The sequence below is a fragment of the Erpetoichthys calabaricus genome, chromosome 8 (genome assembly GCF_900747795.2).
Source record: "Erpetoichthys calabaricus chromosome 8, fErpCal1.3, whole genome shotgun sequence".
NCBI lineage: Eukaryota > Metazoa > Chordata > Cladistia > Polypteriformes > Polypteridae > Erpetoichthys > Erpetoichthys calabaricus.
In genome coordinates, this window is record NC_041401.2 from 147,718,270 (window position 1) to 147,743,763 (window position 25,494).

Below are 25,494 nucleotides of genomic sequence, written 5' to 3' on the forward strand. Positions count from 1 at the left end.
TATCCACTTCCTCACATGTCAAGACCTCAGAAAAATACAAGTCTGGACCATGTGCTATTTCACTGTCTGCATTTAATTCCCCTTTACTATTCCTGATGCACTTTACCTCCTCCTTGACTGTTCTTTTACTACTAAAATACTCCTTGGGTCATTTTTTGCCTCATCTGCTATATTCCTCTCTAACTGCCTTTTAGTCTCCCTAATATCCTTCTTAATGGTTGCCCTCATATTCTTATACGCTGTATGTGCCAGTGAGCAAGCAGGAAGCACAGTGGTCGTTAGCCCCACATCTGTGCTCTAGGGGCAGATCGTCCCCTGCTGAGGTTTACAGTTCAGTGGAGCGGTTGTGATTGTGGTGAAGTCCTTCTCATGGAATTCAGGTGTGGGCAAAGGAAGACTGGAGGACAGCCGACCCTGCATGGTCTTGTGACATCGATAGAGAGAGCCAAGACAGGGGTCTGTGAGGAGAACTATGGCTGCTGCAGTCTCTGTCGGCTGAGCGAGCTTAGAGGTGAGCCAGGATATACAGAGGAGGTGTGCGGTGCTCGTGTGGGAAGAAAGGAAGATGATTAAGGACCTAATGACTGTTTCGACCTGGTTTTAACTCTGGATTTTAACTCATGGACTATTTAAAGTTTTTGTTAAATTATTTATTTACTGAAAGAAGATTACTGTACTGTTTGCACTTTTGATTGGATTTAAAAAAAAAAAAGCACTCAACACTTTTGCACCAAACCCTTGCTGAATGAGTGTGTTCTCATTCTTGGTTCATGACTATTGATGGTTTCAGGTTCAACAGGATCCCAGAAGCAACCAAGGAGCATGGAGCCCACCTGGAGCATCACACCATGCAGTTAGTTTACCATCACCTAAACAACAGCTACCTTACTTCACCTTTGTCTGTAAACATAATCTTTCTTGAGCTTATTTGGCAGCTTCCTTGTGTCTGTCTTTAGTAGGTAACAAGCAGATTCATTCACGAAAACCGCTTATCGCATATAAAATTATAAACAACAAACTGATTTTACAAAAAATAGCTCATGCATTGCTTTAGACCATTACTTTGTCTAATGCTGGGGCATCTAAACTACTCCCCTTCAAAGTAACACCTTCAGTATCTTGAATGCATGTCACAATAAAGGATTAGTCTTTAACTAAAATGGAATGCCCTGCAAAGTAACGTTCAGTAAATTTTGGTTACATGAATATTTAATGATACTAAAGATAATACTAAAATGTGGCATTTATCAGTTCGATAGTATAGTGTGGTTAACAATAAAAGTAATAGAAGAATGAAAAGATTACAGAGCATTTCTGCTATTAGGTGTATAGCTACATACTTTGTCACATTTGTAATGCTGCATTATTTGAAAAAAAATGTCATTTATATCTTATTTTCAGAAATAAGTCAACAAACCTGACAAATGACGGAAATGTATTACAGTAGAAACATTTAGGAACACTTTTTTGTCAAGTTTAGTTACCCACTGGAAAAATGCAACTTCATTTGTTTGATTCTCTGCTCTAAAAATAGAGTGGCACGCAGACAAATGTACTAATTCTAATTATTATAATTCTGTACACTATTTTAAGCAGGTAAAATACCTATATTTGAGGAGATAATGTTAATGGTAAAAAAAGAAAAAATGCCACTGGGATTGTAAAGTATAGAGAGGAATCTTCTTTTATTGCATTTGCACCGTCAGGAAGAGTCTCTTAGAATTCAACCAGCAAGCCCACGATTCTCGAAAGAATCGCAAATCCAAGAATGGCAATCACCTCATGGAGGATGGGTGCGTCCAGGGAAATGTCATTTAATTAAATAAACATATTTGTACTAAAGCGGTTTCTTTTTGGAGCTGTGACTTATGTGGTTGTGGTGTTTCAGAAGCGCGTTGTAGGCGCCTTGTTTCCATCAGGACATAAATGCATGACAATATCGCGGTGAAACGAAGGCTCACCGTCATCACTTTGAAACACAATTGCCACTTCATTAACGATGGGAACATTGTATCGTCTCGGATCCTGTTCTTTGTCCTTTATTAACACTAAGGCAATTGTAGTTGGTGCCATACCGTCCGCCTCTGCTTTTGTATTGGCTTCTCTTTCAACCTCATGTAGCATTTTTATAGAGTTTGCTAATGGGTCATTGTTTATGACTTCAGCTACGTTTCTCATTATTAGCTCTGTGGTTGATATACTGTGTTATCTAGATGTAACACGTACATTTGGGCACATTTGCGGTGGTGATTTGGCTCAGGGTGCACTGTTCCAATCCGATACAATATTTGTCAACACACGCAAAAGCAGTATGGGCCATTCCCAGGGGGGAAGCCGGTGCGTGATGAAATATCATGGAGGGTGGGTGCGTCCTGGGACAGTTCATTTCAACGCACTTCTGTTATTGTTTTTCTTCATGCAGTCTCGTTTTTGTTTTTTTATGGCTGTGTCATCGTATATGCGGTGGTGTGGCAGGTCGCGTCCGGGCGGCTGTACAACCTGGCGTGCACGCTTTACCTCAGGTTTAGTTCAAAGGTCGTAGGCATGGTAAAGTTTCCGTTTAATTCAATAACCCGGTTTCTTTGTGTGGACGCCTTCCTTCATTGTTTTTATCCATGTTGTTTGGGCGCCACCTACTGATTCTGGTTTGAACTAAAGCGGTTTCTTTGTGTGGGCGCCTTCGTTCATTGTTTTTATCCATGTTGTTTGGGCGAAACCTACTGACTCTGGGAAGCCGCCGCGTTTTGGGAAGCCGCTGCGTTTGACTCTGGGGCGGGCGCCATGGCGCAGCACGTTGTGTTATTTGGTTTTGGGCGCCCCCTAATGACTCTGGGAAGCCGCTGCGTTTGACTCTGGGGCGGGCGCCGCCGCCTTTTGGGATGCCACTGCGTTTGACTCTGGGGCAGGAGCCAAGGCCGCAGCGCGCATGCGTGCGTTTGACTCTGGGGCGGGCGCCAAGGCCGCAGTGCGCATGCGTGCGTTTGACTCTGGGGCGGGCGCCAAGGCCACAGTGCGCATGCGCCTTGGTGCGTCCGCCGTGCATAAATTAACTGTGGTTTAGAAAGATAGATAAGCGTATACTTCAAATAATTGAGTACATGTGGGACATTTGCTTTGCAAAATGGTTCTGAAGATAGCACATGGTCTTGGGTTGAAGGATGATTTCATAATAAACAGAGTACAGATTATCTCTAAGATTTAAGCTGGCAGAGAGTGTATTTTACATTAAGTAGTACTCTTGTGTTGTCAGTTTCATGCACCCTATCCTTACCAGCATCTTTACTTCCACTACCTTTTATTAGATTTCATCTGGGAGAATGATAATGGGTATTGTGAGGTTACTGAACTCTTTTGTAACACCCAACCCACCAAACACAGGGTAGCATGCTGAAGAGCGACTGCCGCAACTATGGAGGACTGCTTGTCCATTGCAGAGGCAACTACAGGTTTGCAGCACAGTAGCAGAGTGCCGCAGAAACAACTACAAGCAGACTTGAGATTGCACTATACGCGCCTGTTGCCTATTTTAAAATGCAGCCAACAGTATAACTTGGCCACTGACCTAGACCCGATTATGTCCATTTTCTGTGTCTGTGTACAGTGGAGTGGTAGCTACCTTGCAATAAATAACCCTGCTGTTCCTGTTTCAAGTTGAATAAAGCTGGTTTTGCTAAAAAGTACTGAGACTTAGCCTCGTGTTTTAGGGTGCAAGACAGTGACTGACACACCTCAGTATGTAAGAACATTGACAAACTCGGAGTCTACTTTCCTGTGGATTTTGATCATTATTAATTATGCAATTCTGAATCCAAATACCATCCTTCTTTTGAAAGTTTCAATGAAAAGATGACCGCATAATAATAAAGAGTGGAAGTGAGGAAGATGTTCACTTTGTGTGTGTTGCTGTATCTTTGTGACTTTTGGATTTTGTAAGAATTTAAAGGTATGTTCTCTCACTTGTTTTTAACCAAATTTTGTCCATCACTTTTAACTGCTACTCAAAACATGGCAGTTTAGTTGAATAAAAAGAAAAAGTATATATTTTTCCATTTGACCTTCATTGTGTACACTATATTCAAGGCATACCTGAAAAAAAATGTAAATGCTTCCTTTTTTGTGCTGAAGTACAGAGATTTCTTAAATCCCATGCATTTTATGAATTCTCAAAAACTGTTCCCTTAGTTGTTTTAAATATCACTTTAACAAGTTAAAATCAACAATGAATTGATACTATCGCAAATAAAAATGGGCAAAAAGAATAGCTATTAATTTATATTCATTCACATCTGTATGCTTATCATACAGTGGTCATTTTAATTGTAGACATTGTTAAAGAACTTAGTATACTAACATTTCCTAACTAAAGATCAATTATGTTTTGTCAATAAACCACAAACATATTTGTAAATTTAATGGAAAAGTAAAACAAATGCAGACAGAGAACTTCAACATTGACAAATTAAATTTAAAAACAATCAATCAAACAACAAGATGTTCAATTAAATGAAGGTACTTATTACAGGAAGAAATTGGCTGCTGATGAATATACTGGGTGGTACGAAAACCAGAAGGCAAAGTGGCACTCTGGAACCAAGGCTGACTTAAAATTGTTTTAGAATATAATCATTTTGAGTCATGAAAACATTTTAACAATTTATACCACAGGTTATTATGAAGCAGTCTCATATGCTTGCTAGATGCACAGAGACTGAAAATGATCTTGAGAGAAAAGGAAAGAGTACGTTATGTGTGGCAGTGTATGAGACAGTTTAATTTTGAAATGCAATATGTGTGAGTCATAATATATTCTATTAGGCAGCTGTACACAATGCTTTTTTCTGTTAACTGGGTAGCTCTGTTCTGTGAGTAATGTGATAAAGAAGGACCTCGTGGCATCCTCTGCTACCAGCTGTCACTGAACAGAGATACTGTGATTGAAAGGTATCATTCTCTTTTAAATATTAGGATACCCAAAACATAACACATTATACCATAGCCAACTGAATATCCTTATGCAACAGCAAAGAAAACCTGCAGAGAATATTATTAGTATTGAATAGAACGGCAGATTATAGGGTAGGTTTTTATTAACTTTTCAATAAATTACATTTAGAAGATCCTTTATCTACAGTTTTGATAAATGTTTGCATTTGCATGTGCAGATTGTTTAAAATACTCTCAATGGCTTAAATTTGCCAGCATTTCATTTTTCCAGATTGCAGACACATTCTTAGAACCACCCCCTGCAGTAAATCCATGTGCAGAGTGACACTTGTAACTAAGATCAAAACTGTCTTGCAATTAGTGGCCATTTTATGAAGTGTATACACTGTTTATAAGGTTAGTCTAGTTATGTAAATTGTGTAATGAACTAAAACTGAACCTTGAGTACTTACTAATTAACTTTTTAAACTAACTTTCAAGTTTGGTGTTACAGTTAGGGCACTTTTGTAGATTTATTTTCAGAAATATATTAAAACAAAGTAAGGCATGTTTGAATGCAAATACAAAGTAAATATAATAATAACATTATTATATTTTAATGAAATCATGCACATATCCCGTCGGAAGCAACAGCACTATTTTGAGTTCTACTTTAAATCAGTGTACCTGCTTAATGTAATGCAGTCTAGAAACTTTTCAGATTTGATGAATGAAGATAAGTATTATTTGGAGAGAATTAAGCTACACACAATTCAGGAAAAAAAAAAAATCAGCAAGACGGATGAAAAACTAGGGTAAGGTATTCAAGAAAAAAAATCCCATTCATGGGTACTTGAGACAACTACTTCAAAGAATTACATACAATCTTTCAGTTTTTTAAATCATATTTTAAACTTCCAAAGAAAATAATAAAAATGAATTAAATTTCCCAAATGAGTCTAAACAATTTTTGCTCCTCTTTTTAAGGTTGCATATTAATTTGAAGCATCTACTTTTCAAGCAAATAACTGTCATTTTTCTTTTATTGGCCTTTGAAAAGGCATTGAAAAAGTATTTTCAGTGTTACATTCCTTTTGGAAATGGTTGTCTATTACATGGATTAAAGGCTGCACGGCTACAAAACTGATTCATTAAAAGTAGTAATGTATTAACAAAAGTGCTACTCTTCTCTTTTCAGTTCATTCACCAGAGTGGCCAGATACCCTGTAACTCCTGGCAGAAACATTTCATGCCAGTATCCTCTGTTAAACACAAATGCAGTTCCTTACAAAAGCACTTCTTTTGGCCGTAACTTCTTTTTTTTTATTATTGTAAACAAACCAACAAATTGAATCACTGACCCATTTCATGTTAAGCTGTTTGGCAGCAACATTTTTCACTTAACATTTCATGACCAGTATTAACTTGGATAACTAAAGAACTATTACATCTATCATACTGAATACTTGTATTTAGAACATTGGGAAATTACAAATTACATTTAGCAAAACAGGAAATATCTGTATGTGAGTAAGCATTTTATAATTTTAGGATCATTTTTCTCATGACAACATGTCACATTCTGAACACATCTAAACACTAAATCATTGGACTGTATTGCAGGTTTAGTTCCAAGCAATGGCACAACTTGTCAGTGTTGAAAAAAGATACACAAATATTTTTTCAAAACAGTATTATGCTTGTAAAGTGCTTTTTGAATGGTGCTATAGAAATTAATGCCTGACTTGGGATTTGTTACCTGAATGCGTCTTTGGATATGAACATTTTCCATCATTTTAAATACCTAAAAATATCTAAACATTAGCTGAACTCTTGTAATTAGAACATATGAGAGGTTATATTATATATCAGGAGTGAGAAATCTCCACTTTATTGTACCACAGTGATAAGAGTTTTTATGGCATCCAATCTGTTTTCTTTTCACAACTGTATCTTATCAACATTAGATGATCATTTTAGACAAAAGTCTATGAACCAAACACTACACTAATGCAGAATGTTAGCTTGCAAATACCAACCTGTGCTAATGTACCTGTGAACACAGTAAATATATTCATATCCAAGACTATTTGGAAGTATAAATAATTAACAAGAAAGCTAATTAGGCAAAGCTTTAATTTACCAAGATACTGACGAAAAGACTAGCTACAAAATGAAGCCACTGTGTTTCTTCAACTACTGTCAATGGACTAAGAATAGTGCATTGCGCACTTGATAACATTACACAATTGTTGATAATAATTGAACTCAGACAGTAATTTATGTTTAGTATGTGTGGTCTGTTAGACTATTGTCCCATGATGTGTCCATGTATGCCAGAATAGGATCAGATTCACATAATCTTACCAGGATAAAGTGGATATGAAAAACTAATGCATCATATTCACTCACTGTTAGCTATTTATTGTACTGGTGAGGCTTCATCTGGATTACCATCTGTAGTTTTGGTCTCCATACCACAAAAGAAGACATAGCAATGGTAGAGAAAATCCAGTCAAGAGCAACTAGACTGATTCCAGGCAAGGTTTTTTGCACAAGGATTCAGGTAATGGGTGCAAAGAAACAGTGGTAAAGAGCACAGCAGGTAAGTCAATATGTGTTCTGTGAATTACAATAAAGTTCTGTATTTGAATGCATTTTTTTTATCATGGTGCCAGAAAGTGATGAATACATGCAAGAATTTAACTGTACTGTTTGGGCAGGTAGTTTGGGAGCATGCACTGCTACAGTGCGTTGTACTGTATACACATGACAACACTACTACAGCTACTACTAGTACTACTACTACTTTATTTTTGGTTAACTAAGTAAGTGATGAAGGTGATGCAGTGGGCAGGGCCTCATCAATTCTGAGTTTTCACACCAGATTTTGTCTATGAGGCTTTTTCCCCATTTGGCCTGCTTTCTGCATAGGTTTTCCTTCCAAACTCAAAAAGATGTCCAGTTTAGGTTAAATCATTGATTCCAAATTGCCTGCTGTGTGAGGGTATATGTTTAATGAAACCTGTGTGTTTCCTGCCCTTCACCCAACACTGCTGGCATAGGCTCCAGCCCCTGTGGTGCTGAACAGGATTAAACTGGTTGGGGAATGTTATATTTAGGTACTGTCATGCCCTGTAATAGGCTGCTAGTACACTGAGGGTTGGTTCAAGTCTTGTATTTGAGGCTGCTGGGGTAGGTTCTGACCCCTCTGTGATCCTGGATTCAGTTGAGATAATTAATATAGGTGTATTTGTATAACTGAATGACTCTAGAATTAATCAGTATAAAAAAAGTATAGGGTTGATCTCACATTCATATTTTTAATACCGAAAATTATTTGCTACAATTAACTATATAATTAAAAAAAATGAAAAACAGTTAACAAAAATAGTTTTATTAATCTGTGCACTTATAGGTGCCATGCACAGTACAGCACCATCTTACAAAACATAACTACTGTTTTGCTACAAGGTGAATATTTACTTTTCCCAGTCTGCAAAAGAAAAGACAGATCAGAAAAGGAAAACAAGGACAGAGGTTAAGCAATACTTCTTTTCAGTTCTTAACTCAGCAGATATAAGGTGTTTGGTTTTGGAAGGAGCACTTTTCAGGTCATTGCATGTTTTACAAACTACTAGATGGAAAAACATAACATCCACATATGGCATATGATCACGAATAGATTAGGATGTGCTGTTTACACAAGTGTCTTTACAGCATTTACAAATATCCATTTAACAGAATGACTATAGTAAATATTCCAGTTTACAGAAACATAAAATGACATTCTATATTTCAGTATTAAACTATCAGTAAATGTACGGCAATGCAGTAAAGCATTAAATTGTACGCACGTTTGGCAATGCCAGTAATGAAACCTGCAAATATTTGGATCATGCGGCTGACATCCTAAAGACAGACGTACAGACATACACATTGGATCTGCAGAACTTCGCCAAACTATTTCACTACATCACCGTGTGCAGGCTATACGTTTTTCCCATCGTGAGAGTTATTTGAACTGCCATTGATTGCTAATTCAGTATTAATTAGAAATTAAAGTGTTAAACTAATAACCATAAAAGTGTAATGTATTTGGCAGAAAGGCGCTAGCAAACTGCATACCTGGCGTCCGGGTGACAGTTCTTACCTGGCACAGGGCAGCTGCCATCATTTCGCCGTCTGCTGCACCATCGCCTGCACCACGTAAGTCGTCCACAACAGTCCACTCGTGAGATGCTCCGGTGAGAAATGCAATGACGCAACTTCTGGCAGAGTGTATCAGTAACACGGGGTTTAAAAATCTGCGACTAACCCACACAAACTACAGCGAGTTTCTGAAACTACTTCCACAGAGTGTATCAGCTACGTTTTACTGCCTCTCTTTTCTTTCAGTTCAACGAACACTGCTTCTATAGGTGGTTAGCAAAAACTGGGAAACCACCTGGATTATCCCATAACTTGAACACAATACAAACGGTAAATGCCAAGCCAATTAGTCGGCAGCAAACTCCATGAAACCAAGCAGCAACACTCGTGAGCGCGCGCGCGTGTGTGTGAGGGCGCGCGTATGCGCGCAGCCAGCCAGCCGCAGCGCAGCCAAGCGAACTACTGAAATTTATTAAGAGAGCTCAAGCAACAGGGGCAGGACTTGAAACGACAGACTCGCAGGCGCCCCCAGCCCACCCCTCCTTCTGTTTCTCGCTCTCCCTTTCTCTCTCTCTCTTTCTTTCTTCACTCTCGCTCTGGTTATCAGGTTCTCGGTTTACAGGTTAAACATGAGTTGACAAGCTCCCAGCTCGCCAAGCGCTGCGTATTCCAAAGCTGACCCTTCCCTGCGGCGGATTGCCTGGTTTCCTGCTTTTTTTTTCTTATGTTATAAGTGAGTACGTTGGTATTGGTCTTAAATTTAAATCTAAGCATGCATCTTCATGCAGGCTTTGTGTTCAGTTTTCAACTACTTACTATACAAAATGCTTAAATGTTTTGGTTTGTTGCATTAATATACAACATATTGTATAAGGCACCTACAGTAATAAAAATAGATGGAGTCTATAGGAAGAAGTACTGTAGTCTTTTGATACTTAACAAAACAGTCTCTAAGACCACAAAGTTTTCTCCATGGACAAGTGTAAAAGAAATTCACTGTTTTTCATTATCAGTGAAAACTACAACTGGCTGCTATTTCCTGGCAATTTATACATACACCTCAAAACCAGGATATCTGGACACCATAAACACAGTTTATATGTAAGTCAAGAGTTGATCCCATTGGGTTTTTCCATATTGAGGTATGTACTGTAAAAACACAAACTAATCAGAAGAAAGGTTTTGAGTTATCATCATTCATTCATCGATCCCAGAATAACCCCTTACAAAAAAGCTGAATCCAGGTTTGGTGGGATGGATTGTGGGCCCACATCACTAGTTGTGCCTTCTAGTGTATTCAGATCTGGTGATAGCGGTTGGCCTGCACTAGCTGTTGGATGTTTAGATCACAGCTTGTGAGCTTTGCTGTACCCGGAGCACCACTAAAATCCAGTGTTTCCCAAGTGATGTTATTGTGGGGTATGTTTTTGCTGGGCTCTACTGAGTTTGTGTTTATTACAAAACTAGCAAAATACCCACGCTTCGCAGCGGAGAAGTACTGTGTTAAAGAGGTTATGAAAAAAAAAGGAAACATTTTAAAAATAACGTAACATGATTGTCAATGTAATTGTGTTGTCATTGTTATAACTGTTGCTGTCTTTTATATATATATATATATATATATATATATATATATATATTATATATATATTATATACACACACACATAAACATTTATATACATATACATATATATATACATATCTACATATACACATCTACATATATATATACACACATACATAAACACACACATAAGACTTACTGACTGAAACGGGCTTTCATCGACAATCATGTTACGTTATTTTTAAAATGTTTTCTTTTTTTTTCATAACCTCTTTAACACACTACTTCTCCGCTGCGAAGCGCGGGTATTTTGCTAGTATATATATATATACATATACACACATACATGCAGTTTTAATAACACAGAAATCAATATAAACATTAACATCATTATCATATGAGAATATGAAGTAATATATAAGAAGCACATTTCATATAAATATAAATTATTAAACAGTAAAATCTTGTTCTGTAATTTGCTACCGTGGCAATTTGTGTGTCTGTCCAGGATTTTAAATGACCTGTAGCTCGCAAACCGTTTCACCTATACACTTGAAATGTGGTACACATATAGTACGTCACGTCTACTATCCGCTTTATGGGTGATGATTGTTTTACTCTTTTTATGTTTATTTTATTTTATTGTAGAATCAACTCCTATCTGCGCACAGCAGGGCAGCCGTGGGCGGATGCGTATGGTGTATTCACTCCATGTTATCGTGCATTGCGCTGTCAGTGGTATTTTGATAAAAGAATTTGAACAACATATAACAACCGTATAAATTATTAAACAGTAAAACATTAACAGTTAAGAAGTAAAGTTACATTAAGTACTACTGCAGTGCCTTCGGGTATACCTCATTTTTTGTTTGCCCATTATATGCTTAAATGTATACATTTTTTGTTGCACCTACCCGAGAACACGCGACATATAACCGAGCGTGGGAGAAGCATGGATTTTAAACACGCGCTGAGTTGATCTGCTGGTCTCCCTCGTGGAATAACTGGTAATGTTTGACTAAAATCTACAGCGAGTAAAACGACATTACCTCCTATTTTTTTTTTTTACGATCTCTGAGATCTTGCTTTTTTCGGTTCAAGGCTTCATAAGCTCTTTTATGTTGTATGGTGTACTTATCCCAAACCATCATCTTTGAATGTTGCAAGACTTTTGCCTTGGATGTAGATCGGGGTAATTACATTCATTGCATTCCTAGTCTGAATCACAATGTGATTGTATGGGTGGTTACCTGGCACTGTAGGGTTGCCACCCGTCCTTTAAAATACGGAATCGTGCCGCGTTTGAGAATGAAATTGCGCGTCCCGTTTTGAATCAATACTGGACGGGATTTATCCCGTATTTTTTTTATAATTTTTTTTTTAAAGCAGCGTCTCATGCAAATCATCCCACACGCATTTTATGAAGATGCCTCCTTTCCTACTTTTGATTGGGTAATACTTGATGTCATCGTTAGTTTGATTGGTCTTTTTAACTGTCCAGTGAGGAGGGCGTGTCTTTTAAGTAGAGTCTGCAAAGTGTTGGCACTGAGATGTGGTGTCAGCGCCATAGTTGAAGCCCCTAACGTTGCGGTCAGCAAGTCGGCTAACATCCGCCATGTGCCGTCTTTCAGTTGCGAGAAGCAGATCATAGAATGGTTGAAACTGTTGCCCCTAATGTTGCGCCACGGCGTGTGGTTCGTTTATACCTCGTGTCTTCTCATTAAAGTTTTATCTCGCGAATATGTTATTGCAATCCGCAGCGGGAGCGTTTCTATAAACTTAATTTAAACTTACATTTTACACCGTGCTTTGTTTCCCTTATGAACATGCTTGTATGCTTAACTCGCTCCGTTATCAATTGTTTAATTAATTTTTTGCTCTTCGCTGTTTGCGGCTGTTCCTCCATTTCCCTCTACTTCGTTGTTTTATCTCGCGAATATGTTATTGCAATCCTTAACGGGAGCGTTTCAATAAACTGATTGAAAATAGTTTTGCATTTACCTTTTTAGTAAAAGGCGAGCTTTTAAGCCTGAGAAATCACCCCGTAAATGCACACGTTTAATTGCACATGTGTTAATATGTATGGTTACACAGTATTAAAAGACAGTGAACAACGTCAGTTACCTTTGTTCCCGCGTTTGATAAAAGGTGAGCTTTTAAGCCTGAGAAATCACCCCATAAATGCACACGTTTAATTGCACATGTGTTAATATGTATGCTTACACAGTATTAAAAGACAGTCAAAAATTAACGTCATTTACCTTCGTTCCCGCGTGTGACTCGTGCTGTAAATCTCTTCCTTGTTTTTAGTTCACGTGATTACGTAGGAGGCGTGGTGACGCGATACGTGACTCCGCCTCCTCCATTACAGTGTATGGACAAAAAATATGTTCCAGTTATGACCATTACGCTTTGAATTTCGAAATGAAACCTGCCTAACTTTTGTAAGTAAGCTGTAAGGAATGAGCCTGCCAAATTTCAGCCTTCCACCTACATGGGAAGTTGGAGAATTAGTGATGAGTCAGTCAGTGAGTGAGTGAGTCAGTCAGTCAGTGAGGGCTTTGCCTTTTATTATTATAGATACAAAGCATGTTTGCTATTTTTTTCCCTCCAAATTGTCAGCTCCTCATGTAATGAATGTTGTCACCAACACCAACTATTGTATAAATTATGTAGCATATCTACTCAATCTAATCAACGTAAATTATATTGTGTTTGGTGTTATTGGCATTTGGTTGAATAATATTTATTTGACATGTTAGTTGTTATAATACTAGCACCTGCTATGAGTGACATGGTATGGACAGAAGTAGAGCAATGTTTTGATGCCTATAGAAGCACTCAGCATTAAGGCTGTTTAAGGTGTATAGAATCGATGTGTTTGTGTTTGGCTTTGTGTTTAGCTTTTATTGATCTAAAACACTATAGAAAGTTACGGTTTTGTATGGGCACAATATATACACTTTGTGACCATTTTAATGCACATACAGTACCCACCATTCCCTTGTAAATTACCTGTCAATCAGTGTTAGCATCATATGTGCAGAGCAAGCTATTTAAAGGGGTAACAAAATAAAAATAGATATTGTGTGGATGCAGTTCCACTGAAGAATGGATAAGAACAATGTTTCCAGTGGCTACGATTATTACAAATAGTTTTAGATGCTGAACATAAAGACTACAGTGGGAACAGAAGTGCTACTATGATTTTCATATATAATAATGTAATGGATGTATTAACAATGGATCAACATGCCAGAAATATCCACCCAAAAGAAACACACAGCTCCAGGAAGACTGGCTAAAATATTTGCTAAGAGACAGTAACAAAAAATTTGCAGACAGCCAAATAGCCAAACAATTAAAGTTTTGACAGAGATACATTAGAAAGTACAACTCATCATGTTGCATCTTGTCAGAATAGGATAAAGAAAACAAACTCTGGACCCTGGAGAACTGTAAAAATATTGCCTTGTCCAATGAATCACATATCCTGCTTATTCATACAAATGGGAAGATCTGACAAAAACGCCATTAGGTCATTGACCCACCATGCTGTATGTCATCAGTACTGGGTGAGACTGTTGATGCAATAGTCTTTTATGATTCATTGATAAAAGCGCAGTAACATTTGAATGCTAGATATCTGACCTTCATTGTTAATGTGGCACATCCCTCTACATGGCAACAGTGAACCTACTGTATCTGTGAGTGGTGTTTTCATTAGTATAATCAGCCATGCCATAAAAATAAAGAGACATGCTACTGGAGTTTTGACTGTAAAGATTACTAAATGTATTGGCCTCTCATGCCATCAGATCTTAAATTCACTTAACGCCTGTAGAATAGCATGGAACAAGCTATTGTAACCAACAGCTATTTTATAATAGCTACAGAATATAATAACCTCGTTCACACATGCAATCCTGGAAATTCCAGGGCTAGTCATTCAACAAATTCACAGGGACTCAATGTTTCATTTGAGGCAAAGTGACCGTTCACATTTCTGGATCAACAGTATTAATAAGTAAAACCATTACAAAAAAAAAAAAAACATTTCTGTTCTGCTTTTCTATTCTAAGGGCAACTGGGTATTGTCAGACATGCACAATTAGAGTGCTCTTTCAGGGCACTGGAATAAAATGAATTTTGATTCTGGATCATGAATCACTAACTTCTTCCCTTTTGCCATCACAGTAGATGATGGACAGCAGAAGAATTATAATGTCACTCCCTCTGCCATCATGAAGTTCCCGCCTCTTCCGCTTTGACCTCTGTATAAGAACAGTAACACCAGGAATGGAAGTTGGCATTCAGTTAGGAACCCACAACTGTTAGAAGATTGCTCTCTTCAGTAGTTACCTATGTGAAAAGATGATCGGCTTGCTAAGTTCCCATTGCCATTTGATCTGGTTTTGTTTTTTATTATTTAATAGGCATGCCTATTAAACAGGGTTTCCCTGACTGGTGCCCTAATTCTTTAACTTGTCTTTCTGATTATATTACAGTACTAGCCATGCTACCTGTCAAAGACAGATAATAGAATAATTAAAAAACGTTTGGCATCCTGTACCCTACGTGTCCATTCAGCACCTTTTCTGGGTATCTGCATGTGCCTAAACCTTTTTTGTCTAACACTCCCTCTCCTGAGTGCAATCCCATAAAGCTTGCTTTTCGGACTCTCATTATTTTCGATGCACCTTCCTTGCCTTCTGTCTGGTTTTATCCCTCCCATCTTTGAAGGCAACTTTATCATTGTGCCTCCTATGCCTTTTCTAACCCTTCTACTACCTCTTTTGATCGCATCAACAAAGCCAAATTGACTAATCACACAAAAACCAAGCTGACCAATCATATTGTTCTGAGGGACTGGACACACACTGTGTTTTATTATATAGTACATAGACTTCCTATTTGCACCTAACAAAGTTGCTGATTACTATAAACAAAGGTTTACTGTTCCTTGGCTAGAGCATTACATTTTTAGAGTGTCTATTGCTGGGTACAAGATAGATGCAGTTCTTGATGTCTTGCAGATCCTGTCTTTATTTAGGGCTGTTACAGACTATATTCCCTTATTTTTGTCTTGTTGAGATCTGATTGTGCTGGCATGGCATGCAAATTAAAATGGGTTACTGCTTGCTTGCTTGCTTGGCAAAGTGAGTTACAGTGGGGGACAGAGAGCCATATAGGAGGCATATTTTCAGTATTTGCTGTGGTAGTAAGTAAAGGCATGTTACATTAAAACTTGAAAAAGATAAAATTGTTCCAAATGCAGTTTCTAGTCATTACAGGCACAGCTACAGATATCTATAGAATAAACTGCATGTACTACAAAGTTTAAAAGAAATAAGTTATTTAATTCATTCAGTGATATTTTTTTTCAGGTAAGGGGGAGCCCTGCACAAAAAAAAAAGCCTCGAGTTGTCCGTATCAGCATAAGAAATATGGTAAGCAGTTAGGGTACATCATTATGCCAGTAACAAAAAAAAAACTATGTGAATTTAACACAGACAGACAGACAGATGTGAAAGTCACTGTATGATAGAGAGAGAGAGAGAGACAGAGAGATAGATAATCTGAACACACCAGAATGACTATAAAGCAAGACAATGTAAAAACACTTCTAGCTTGAGCTTGGCTGTCACAGTGACAGTAAGGCATTATGGAGGTGCATTGTTGGTATAAAGGAGCTCCAGTAGTATATTCTAACACACTTCTGCTGAATAATTTGTTGGCTGAAAGTACTCAGTGTTAATGTGCCAGAGAGAGGATGTGTAGCTTTGTTCATAATGGCACTCAGTTTCATTTTAATTCTATCCTTTGCTACTACCTCCAGTAGGTCCGGAGTGTGCCCCAAAACTGCACCTGCATTTTAATTAGCTTGTTGATTTGGTGGGCCTCTCTTGAAGTGATATTACCAGCCCAGCATGCCACAGCATAGAAAAATCACACTGGCAATCACAGAGTTATAGAAGATGTAAAGGATGTCACTTCCCACATTAAAGGAATGCAGTCTCCTAAGGAAAAAAAAAAAATTGCTCTGCCCTTTCTTACATAGTTCCTCTGTGTTCAGAGACCAGCTCAACCTGCCATTAATGTGGACTATCAAGTACTTGTAGGAGTGGACCATTTCTACTTCCACTTCTTGAAAAGTGGCCAGACAGAATCTTCTTTGGCACGGCAAAAGTCAATAACCCGTTCCTTGGTTTGGCCGATGTTAAGATGCAAACAATTCTCTTTGCACCAAGAAACAAACGTAACTACCTGACTCCTATACTCTGTCTCATCCCTCTTATCAATACACCCCATAAGTGCAGAATCATCTGAGAATTTCTGCAGGTGGCATGACCTGGTGTTATATTTATAGTCAGAGGTGTGAAAAGAAAAGGAGACAGGCCTGTTCCTTGTGGTGCTCCAGTATCGCTCATATCTATATCAGAAACACAGTCCTTGAGTCTCACAAACTACAGTCTGCCTGACAGACAGTCTATAATTCAGGACACCATATTCTTATCCACCTGCATATCTCATAGGCTTATCCTTTATATACAATGAAAACTACATAAAACTGCCAGCATTATTATAGTCATAGGTAGGATCACCAGTTATTAGAGTCTCCTACATCTTTCAGTATAAGAAGAATAATCTGTTATTTCCCCATTTCAATACAGTAACAGTATAGCATAGTATAGTATTTTATAGTATATATTTTGCATTTCCAAGTTAATGTTTTTTGTGTTTGTACATTATTAAATACTAAAATATTAATGGAAATGGCCATATAAATGGCAGGTAATGTTTATTTCTTTATACTGTAGTTTTCCCGGGATTGTTCAGTAGTCATTCACTTCTAACAAGAGAGAACAGAAAGGTTAAAAGAAATCTTAAATGAAATAAACAAACCTGATAGCTTCTCTTGGTCACTTTGTCACAGGCTTCTACCTCTGATGGTATCTAATCCTCCTCTAACTCACAAAAGCAGCCATTTCAGTTTTCTCTCTCATTCTACCAGTTATGACCATCTTCCTTCTCTGTAGACAGATGCAGTACAATCCAAATGATGTACACCAGCAGAAAAAAAGAGGCTCTAATTTTACATTTATTTTTAAAATATATTTTTCACCTCTTTTTCTTTTGTAGGTGTATTTTGTATGTCTTCCTTCTACAAATGTTCATCATATGTGTATTGTCTTTGCTTTTCTTTCAACAAAAAATTCAGCAAGTTAGTTTCTTGACATTCCAATGTGAAAGTAGTGTGGGATGCCAACATGAATTTACACAAAACAGCTCCTGGCTGTTGGTTAAGTTCAACTTTGCCAAAGTATTCAAGTGACCTCATGTTAAAAACGAACAGTGTGGTTTTCAGCAGTAATTTTATAAGATAAAATAAATAAAACATGACCATGACTAGAATCAATTTAGATGTAATATATTGAAATAGAGACCCTTCCTTTATGAGAAAATATCATCATGTCATTATTCAGCTGTCAAAACCAGCCAAAGAAACTTATAAACTTCCCTGCACAAATGAACAAAATATGTGTTCACAAAATCAGGGCACAAGTTGTTCCTTTGAAAAGAAAAGAAAAAAAGGGTTTAATTTATGGAAGGGGTTGAATTTGAGAGCATTATTATTTTTCCTGAAGGCTTGCCTTTCTGTGTTGCATATTGCTTGTCATTAAAATGCGATGCAAAAGTATTTCATCAAAAAGGCAACCATTGTATGTTGAATAAAATGGCAGAGAAAAAAACAATAAACATTGATACCGATTTGTAATCTTCATTCCAGACATTCCTCCTCCCAGCACTGGAAGTGGATGCAAATGTTTCTTGGCACTGATCTGGATAGCACCATGTCTGGGCATGAAACACCCACTCAGATACCCAAAAGCACCCATGGTTATGTCTACACAAATGTAACCGGAGATGTCATAACTACAACCTCATTTTAATTGTCTTCCTATTTTTATTAAGTCCTAAATGACTATAGCAGCACCCACAACATTTAAAAACATTATGTGACAACAAGAACAGTGTAAATGCGGATTCACTTTATCAAACAGATCTTTCTTTGCCTTGTCCATAAACCCATATACTCTCAATTTAAAGTTGCCACAATGAGATATTCTTTTGGCATGGCTGTGTCATAAGGTGGGATATAAAAGTCTCTTTGCAGATGTGTTCACCTTGAACTAGCTATATCAAAACAGAGAGGGGTAATGGAAAACAGAGCATTTCTTGCCTTTGATTGCTAAATTTTGAATTCAGATCTTCTTTAGGCACTCTGGATGCATTTATAAGGGGGGGAGGTGTGAAAAGATGCTATTTCCTAAGTCTGCTGGTTACATTTTTAATTATATGCAGCTCCCCCATTTGACAACATGGCCCTATCTAGCATATAGTTTAGAGTGTTTGCTTCAAAATGTAATGGTTAAAATGTACATCAATTATCTGTGATCAGTAAATCTCTAATACTTTGTGAGGTCAGTGTTCTTTAGATGCTAGAAGTTAACCCTTTAACTGTTTAGAAAATACAAAATGGCAAGTAATGTTAAAAGCAGGAGTGCTATAGCACCCTAAGCAGTCCTTCACAAGCCTATGATTGAGTCCTTGATTTAAAAAAAAACAATAGCAATCCTTAATAGAAGTGAATCACCACACTGTTTATTATTAAAATATTACATTCTCATTAAAGTATTCTAATACATAATACACAAAAATGTTTCTTTTTATTCTTTAAAATATAGCACAAAAGGTTCCTGCCTCTTCCTAATGCTCCACCACCCATAATCCTACAGATACATGTGTGTATACGGATATTTTTAGTGAATTAATTGCTACATGCTGTACTGTTCATTTTAAAACGTATTTGCGTATTATCCAATAAATTTCTACCAGATAGTGGGTTATTTTACCACTTTGATTACAATACATACTGCAATTCTACAAGTTAAATACTTATTATGTACCGAGTTCAAAAATAGCACTACCCATGCTGAAAAACTGCCAATCAGTAAATCATTTATCTGCTGTTAGATGTGCCCTATGCCTAGCAGGCTGCTGCTCTTTATATAAGAGTAGGAGAAAGTGCAGGGTGCCTGTTGTGCTCTGCAATATGATATTATGAAGATACAGATATAAGCCCCTACAGGACACATCTATCTCCATAACTTAAATAAGCTCTGTTAAATTAAAAGAAAGTTTTTGCATGAGTCAGTGTACTGGAGAAGTTGCCCACGCATTACTCAAGGCCTTCTTCAGTCTGAGTTATTCTTGTATTAAAAGAGGCCTGTTTCAAATGATGAGTGACAAAGGTATAAATAATGAGCAAAACCCTATAAATGGCAGGACCAGCTTTTTCGATGTTGCATGAAAACAAGTATTATTTGTGGATTGTCATAGTCTTTGTCAAACATGATAAATGGCAAATTTTCTACATTTGCCTTCTGTATACAAGCGTTTCATTTCACAAACTCCCAGACATATTTGGCTAATACAGTAACACTGGAATTCTATCACAATAAACTTGTTTAAACAAGGAAATACCAGGTAAAAGATTTTTCGGTCATTTATCAAAATGTTTGCCCTAGGCCATAGTGTTCCAAAATGATTGTCACTGACTAAGAGAAGACAGCACGGCTACCAGTTTAAATCCTGGCTTACCCACCAAGTTTGACTCATTCCACAATAATGGCCTGAAGAAAAACTAATATTAATGCCAACATGACTAACAGAATGTCTTCCGTAACCAGAGTACCACAATGCAAAATGATTTCACAGATAACTCATGTAACTGGGGCATTTGTTCATTTAAATCATATCTTTCTTCACTAACACCAGGAAACAAGTTTCAGAAGAGCAACCTTCAATGTAGTAAAAAAAAAACTCAACAGAGAAACAAAGTGCTAAATCACTAATACAATTATTAAAAAGACAGGACCAAAAGATGCAGTAATCCTGGTGAAACATGATTAGACATCTCTTCTCCTTTCGGCTGCCCCCGTTAGGGGTTGCCACAACGGATCATCTTTTTCTGCATCTTCCTGTCCTCTTGCATCTTGTTCTGTTACACTCATCACCTGCATGTCCTTTCTCACCACATCCATAAACCTTCTCTTAGGCTTTCCTCATTTCCTATCGCCTGGCAGCTCTATCCTTAGCATCATTTTCCCAATATACCCAGCATCTCTCCTCTGCACATGTCTAAACCAACACTGAACAGAATAAAAAAAAAAACAAGAAGTTTTATATTCAGAAAATTCTTGGACTCTATAAGGCCGACACAGAAAATGTATTATGAACCATAAGAGTTCATTTAACACTTCGACCCTCACCAGGAAAAGTAGACAGGGAGATTAGAAGAGTCTGTTTAAGGAAGCAGTGTTTTTATTATCAGTACAAATAATACAATATATACTGTGTCCTCCAACCAGTTAATTTTTCATGGATTTTGCTTAACTGAAAGTTGCATTAATTCTCTTTTCATTCATTCTAAAGTCATCTTTATGAGCGAAAGTCACTAAAAATATCAAACAAGAAGAAGCATGAGTGACTGAACTGAATTCTGTGACATAAAATGCATACATCTCAACTTTAAAGAGAAAGGACAATTCAAGACTATTTAGCAAACAAGCAGAAATAAACCTAATTTTCTTTTAACCTCAAAATGTTTCTTAAGCTCTATTTGTCCAGTTCAAAAACTGTGACATTTATTTAACAGACCAGTAGTAAAATCAGTGATTGTGCTAAAATGTTTGCTGTCTCTTCGATAATAATTTAGAAAGCCTTTAAACCTTTGTGCCTCTTCTGCTGTAATGGGATTATGAATGTTGATTCCTTTTCCAGCTTACTCTACTTTGAGAGATTTTCTTTAACAAAAGTAACAATAGAGAAATTAACAAAAGTTCACTTTATCATAATTACTGTGCTCTTAGTTAGAACTGACTCTAGGGAAAGAGCAAAATTTAATCAATATATACTTTTATATTTACAACAAGAGGTTTTCTTAAAGAAAATTAAAGTGTGCAGACTAAACCATAGAATAATGTCAAATATTAATGTTTCTGGTTTTAGTACTAAATACAGCTTTTCACTTTTTACTATCAGGAATGTATTGATAGTTTTTTTTTTGTTGAGTATGTTCAAATTACTGACTTTTCCTTAATAAAAAGTAATAAAAGGATGAATGTTTTTTTAAATGATCTTATTTAGAGCCCGGTCAGTGATCCATTCCTTCTGGGAAAAAAAAATAACTCCATACCAAATAAAATGCTATTTTTGAGGTTTTCTGTACATTTCCCTATTTTCAGTTTCAGCATCAATTGGTAAGAAGTAGCACATTAATATATTGACAATTAATATATATTCTTTCATGTAAGTGATCCTTAAAAGAACATTTTTTCCTAATTACAAAATGAATGACATTAGGTTTGGTAACCATGGAACCCCTAAAATCAACAAGTGTTTTGGGGAAATCAATCAAATAAAATTAAATGTTTTCCATAAACACAGCTGAAACCTATTGCAAAAGAAACATTCATGTAATTTTCTGCTGTTCTGTAATCAATGAAATCTGTTTGATTAATTATATGGACTGTTCCTGTACGTTATAATACAACCTCTAATTAAATGTGCCGAAAATTCATTTTGTAGGAACTGAAATTCAACTCAAACTCTAGGCATTCTGTTCTGACATTTTCCCAACAAAGGCATTGGAAAAAGCTTCTGTCTGGTTTTAATAGGAATCTGGGTGTGTCTAACTTGTATTGGGTCCTCTTGGCTGCATGCCAATGGTGATGTTTCAAACAGAGATCAAAAAACAATCAGTCTCCTAATTTGGCATTTAATGTGTCACACTGTTAACCTACAGTATTATCTAATAGATCTGCCATTTTAATTAAACCGTCAAGGTAATTTCCCAATCTGACAACCTAGTTTATCATTTAATTCTTCTGACAATCCATTATGAAAGAGAGACACAAAGGCCTCGTCAACCACAATAAGCCTACTGCCAAAATTTGAACTGTACACAATACAATAATCTGAGCTGTCAATCTTCGTCAGTTTCGTTGAATGTCAGACTACTGAAAGACACTAAGATTAAGATTATCGTTTGAACCTGATTACATAGATTATAGCACTTTAGAATATGAGCACAAACATGAGTTACGTTGATTGCCATGTAGCTGTAAGTGTCAAGTATAAAAAAGGTCTGACAATTGGCATTTTGATATGTGAATTTTCAAAGCAACATGAGGCAACTATCAGAGCTCCAAAGGGGCCAAATAGTTGGTGCCTTGGTCACAAAAACTACAAAATGAACAGCCTCATAAACAATGACAACATGTGCCAGGTATGCACAATCTTCATTAGCAATGAAAAATTGTGGTCACAATTGGAAGCTTACCAACATGGATAGCTGTTAAATGCCACAGTACAGCCTCAAAAATGACCACAAAACTGAATCAGCTTCTCTGCCACTATATGTTGTGACCTTCACAAAGCTGAAATTTAAGTAACGACTGCCATTTAGAAACAGATTTTATACAAAATTAGAAAACAAAGATATGTAACTTGTACAAAACCACAACCCCTGAGCTGTGAAATAAAGTGATACAGTCTGATGGGTCAGCTTTAACCATACTTCCTACATCCCGATACGTCTACATTTGGACAAAGCAAAAGGTGCCATCAAGCTACAATGTCTGTAGTCATTTTTTTTTTTGTTTTTTTTTTAATTTTTGGGAGACCTGTGATTGATATGGGCAGCCATCCTATGGTGACCATTAAGTCTGATGTCTGCAAGGTCATATAATGACAAGGAATATGAGCCCATGTTACAAAACAAGGAGCACTCTATGGTTCAAACACTATTCTCTCATGATGTACTCCTATTCCAAGATATTAATTTCTTCATACACATGGCTAAACTAATTCAAAGGGGATTTCATGAACACCAGGATAAACTCCATGGCCCTTCCAAATCTAAATATCACGGAACCTGTATGCAATGCACTACAGCACAGAGTATCAATTAGACTTTCATCTCCTTATCTCTCAAAGTGCTGGAGGATTTTCTTTTTGAAAAGATACTGCAACATCCCACGACACACAGTTTGGGGTAGCATTTGAAGGAGGACTGAAGGACTGAAGCTGTTCTGAAGGTAAAGGGTACTTATTAGGCCAATGATATTAGTACATGTTTCCACTATTTTGTCCACTCCATGTACTTTTTTGGGTTTCACTAGTTACTAAAGGCAGAATGACGGCTCTGAGGCTAGGGATCTACGCCGATAATCAGAAGGTTGCCAGTTCAGTTTGAATCCTGTAAACACCAGAAGTGACTCTATTCCGTTGAGGCTTTGAGCAAGGCCCTTAACCTGCAATTGCTTTGTCCTGGGTAAGACGTTAATCTGTATCCAGCCCTGCATGCAAGTCCCCAACTTACATGGAAAACTTGGGGGTTGGTGGCAGGACTGGCATCCCAGCCATTGTATATATATAAAAAAAAAAAGCTCACACTCATCTAGTGCGGTGCTGAGGTGTCACCTGCTTCTGTCAGGTCCCAATCTAGGTGGTTCGGCGTGTGGTAGGTACTAGTTTTCTCACAATTTCTAACAACGTAAAAGTGCCCTCAAAAAGTGCCTACTGTACATAACTGTTTTCTGGTGGAACAGCATTCCATTCTGGGTATATTCTTTATCTGGACCTTCTGCTACCAAAATACATTATGCCCCTCTCCCTTACAGCATCAGACAGGATATGCTACAAACTGAAAATGTACAAGATACTGCTTTTACAGTTGCAGTATTTGCTCTTTGAAGTTTAAAATAGTGCAAAATATTCCTCATCACTAATGCCTCTTCCTGAATAATCTTGCTTTTGAAACGTGAGAAAAATTAAAAATAAATAAAATACCTATTCAGAATATTTGGCATTCAAAATGATGTTAATATACTCAAGTCATTTTGCATACATTTACTTGTTGCACATGCAAAACACTATTTATGATCAATTCAACATTGTTAATATTTTTAAGCTGTTAACATATGGTACAGTTCATTCACTTATTTTTGCTGTGCATTTCAGAAGTTCTCAAGAGCATTTTTAGAAAAGGCTGTTATTATGTTTATGTATCCTCTCAATTTTTAGACAAGCACTGCTTCATTATTTCTCCATCTACATTAAATTCCGGAGTCATCAGTTTTTTTGCAGCAGTTCTGTCTGAACAGATTGGAAATGGACATTTCTTAATGGGAATATAATTTGTGGCTATTTTGTCTGTTCCTGATTAAAATGTCTGTTTTTCATCTGTCTGACTGTAATCAGTGCTGATAGCATCGCTCATTGGAGCTAATTGTTAACATGCATAACATTTCTATTGGTTTGTTTCTTTTACTTTTTACTACAGTATTTCAAAATGATCAGCAGTCTGAGCAGATTTCTTTTATACGTCTTTATTATTTTGAAGAATTGTTCTGCCAAAGCCATCAGTCCACTGTTTATGCATTCTTAGCTGGGACTACCTGTGATTTACTGGGAGATGTTTAAAGCTTTTAAATTTTTTAGTACTACTTCAGACACTGCTTTGTTTCAACTGCCTTGTTATTTCTAAAACTTCTCACTTCAAGCAGTACGTTTTTTTTTTTTTTGGTTGCATAAAGCCAAAGATACACAGCAGCTTAAAAACCTGTTAATGCCCTGAAGTGGCCCGGCCCAGATCTTAATCCAATCAAATTTGTGGCTGGAATTGAAAAAGGCCATTCACTGACAGTCCCCAAACAATCTGACAGAGCCTGAACAGCTTTGCAAAGAATGGTGAAAAGTGCATTGTCCAGATATGGAAAAAGA

The 25,494-nt window shown here is 37.0% G+C and overlaps 2 protein-coding genes across 7 annotated transcripts in view; both read right to left on the reverse strand.

Annotated features, from left to right (window-relative positions):
* The window catches only part of tns1b (tensin 1b), a 793,111-nt gene that overhangs the window by 339,384 nt on the left and 428,233 nt on the right, over positions 1-25,494 (reverse strand). The window contains exon 1 of one of the 6 annotated variants that reach the window (XM_051930511.1): positions 9,077-9,762. The exons of the other annotated variants lie outside the window; for them this stretch is intronic. Within the exon in view, the coding sequence (XP_051786471.1) occupies positions 9,077-9,100 (24 nt within the window). The 5' untranslated portion in view covers positions 9,101-9,762. Of the gene's footprint in view, positions 1-9,076; positions 9,763-25,494 lie in introns of those variants that run through there. 6 annotated transcript variants of the gene reach the window in all.
* Positions 1-25,494, reverse strand: part of zgc:92380 (uncharacterized protein LOC445086 homolog) — a 1,014,629-nt gene that overhangs the window by 123,679 nt on the left and 865,456 nt on the right. The gene's annotated exons all lie outside the window — the stretch shown is intronic.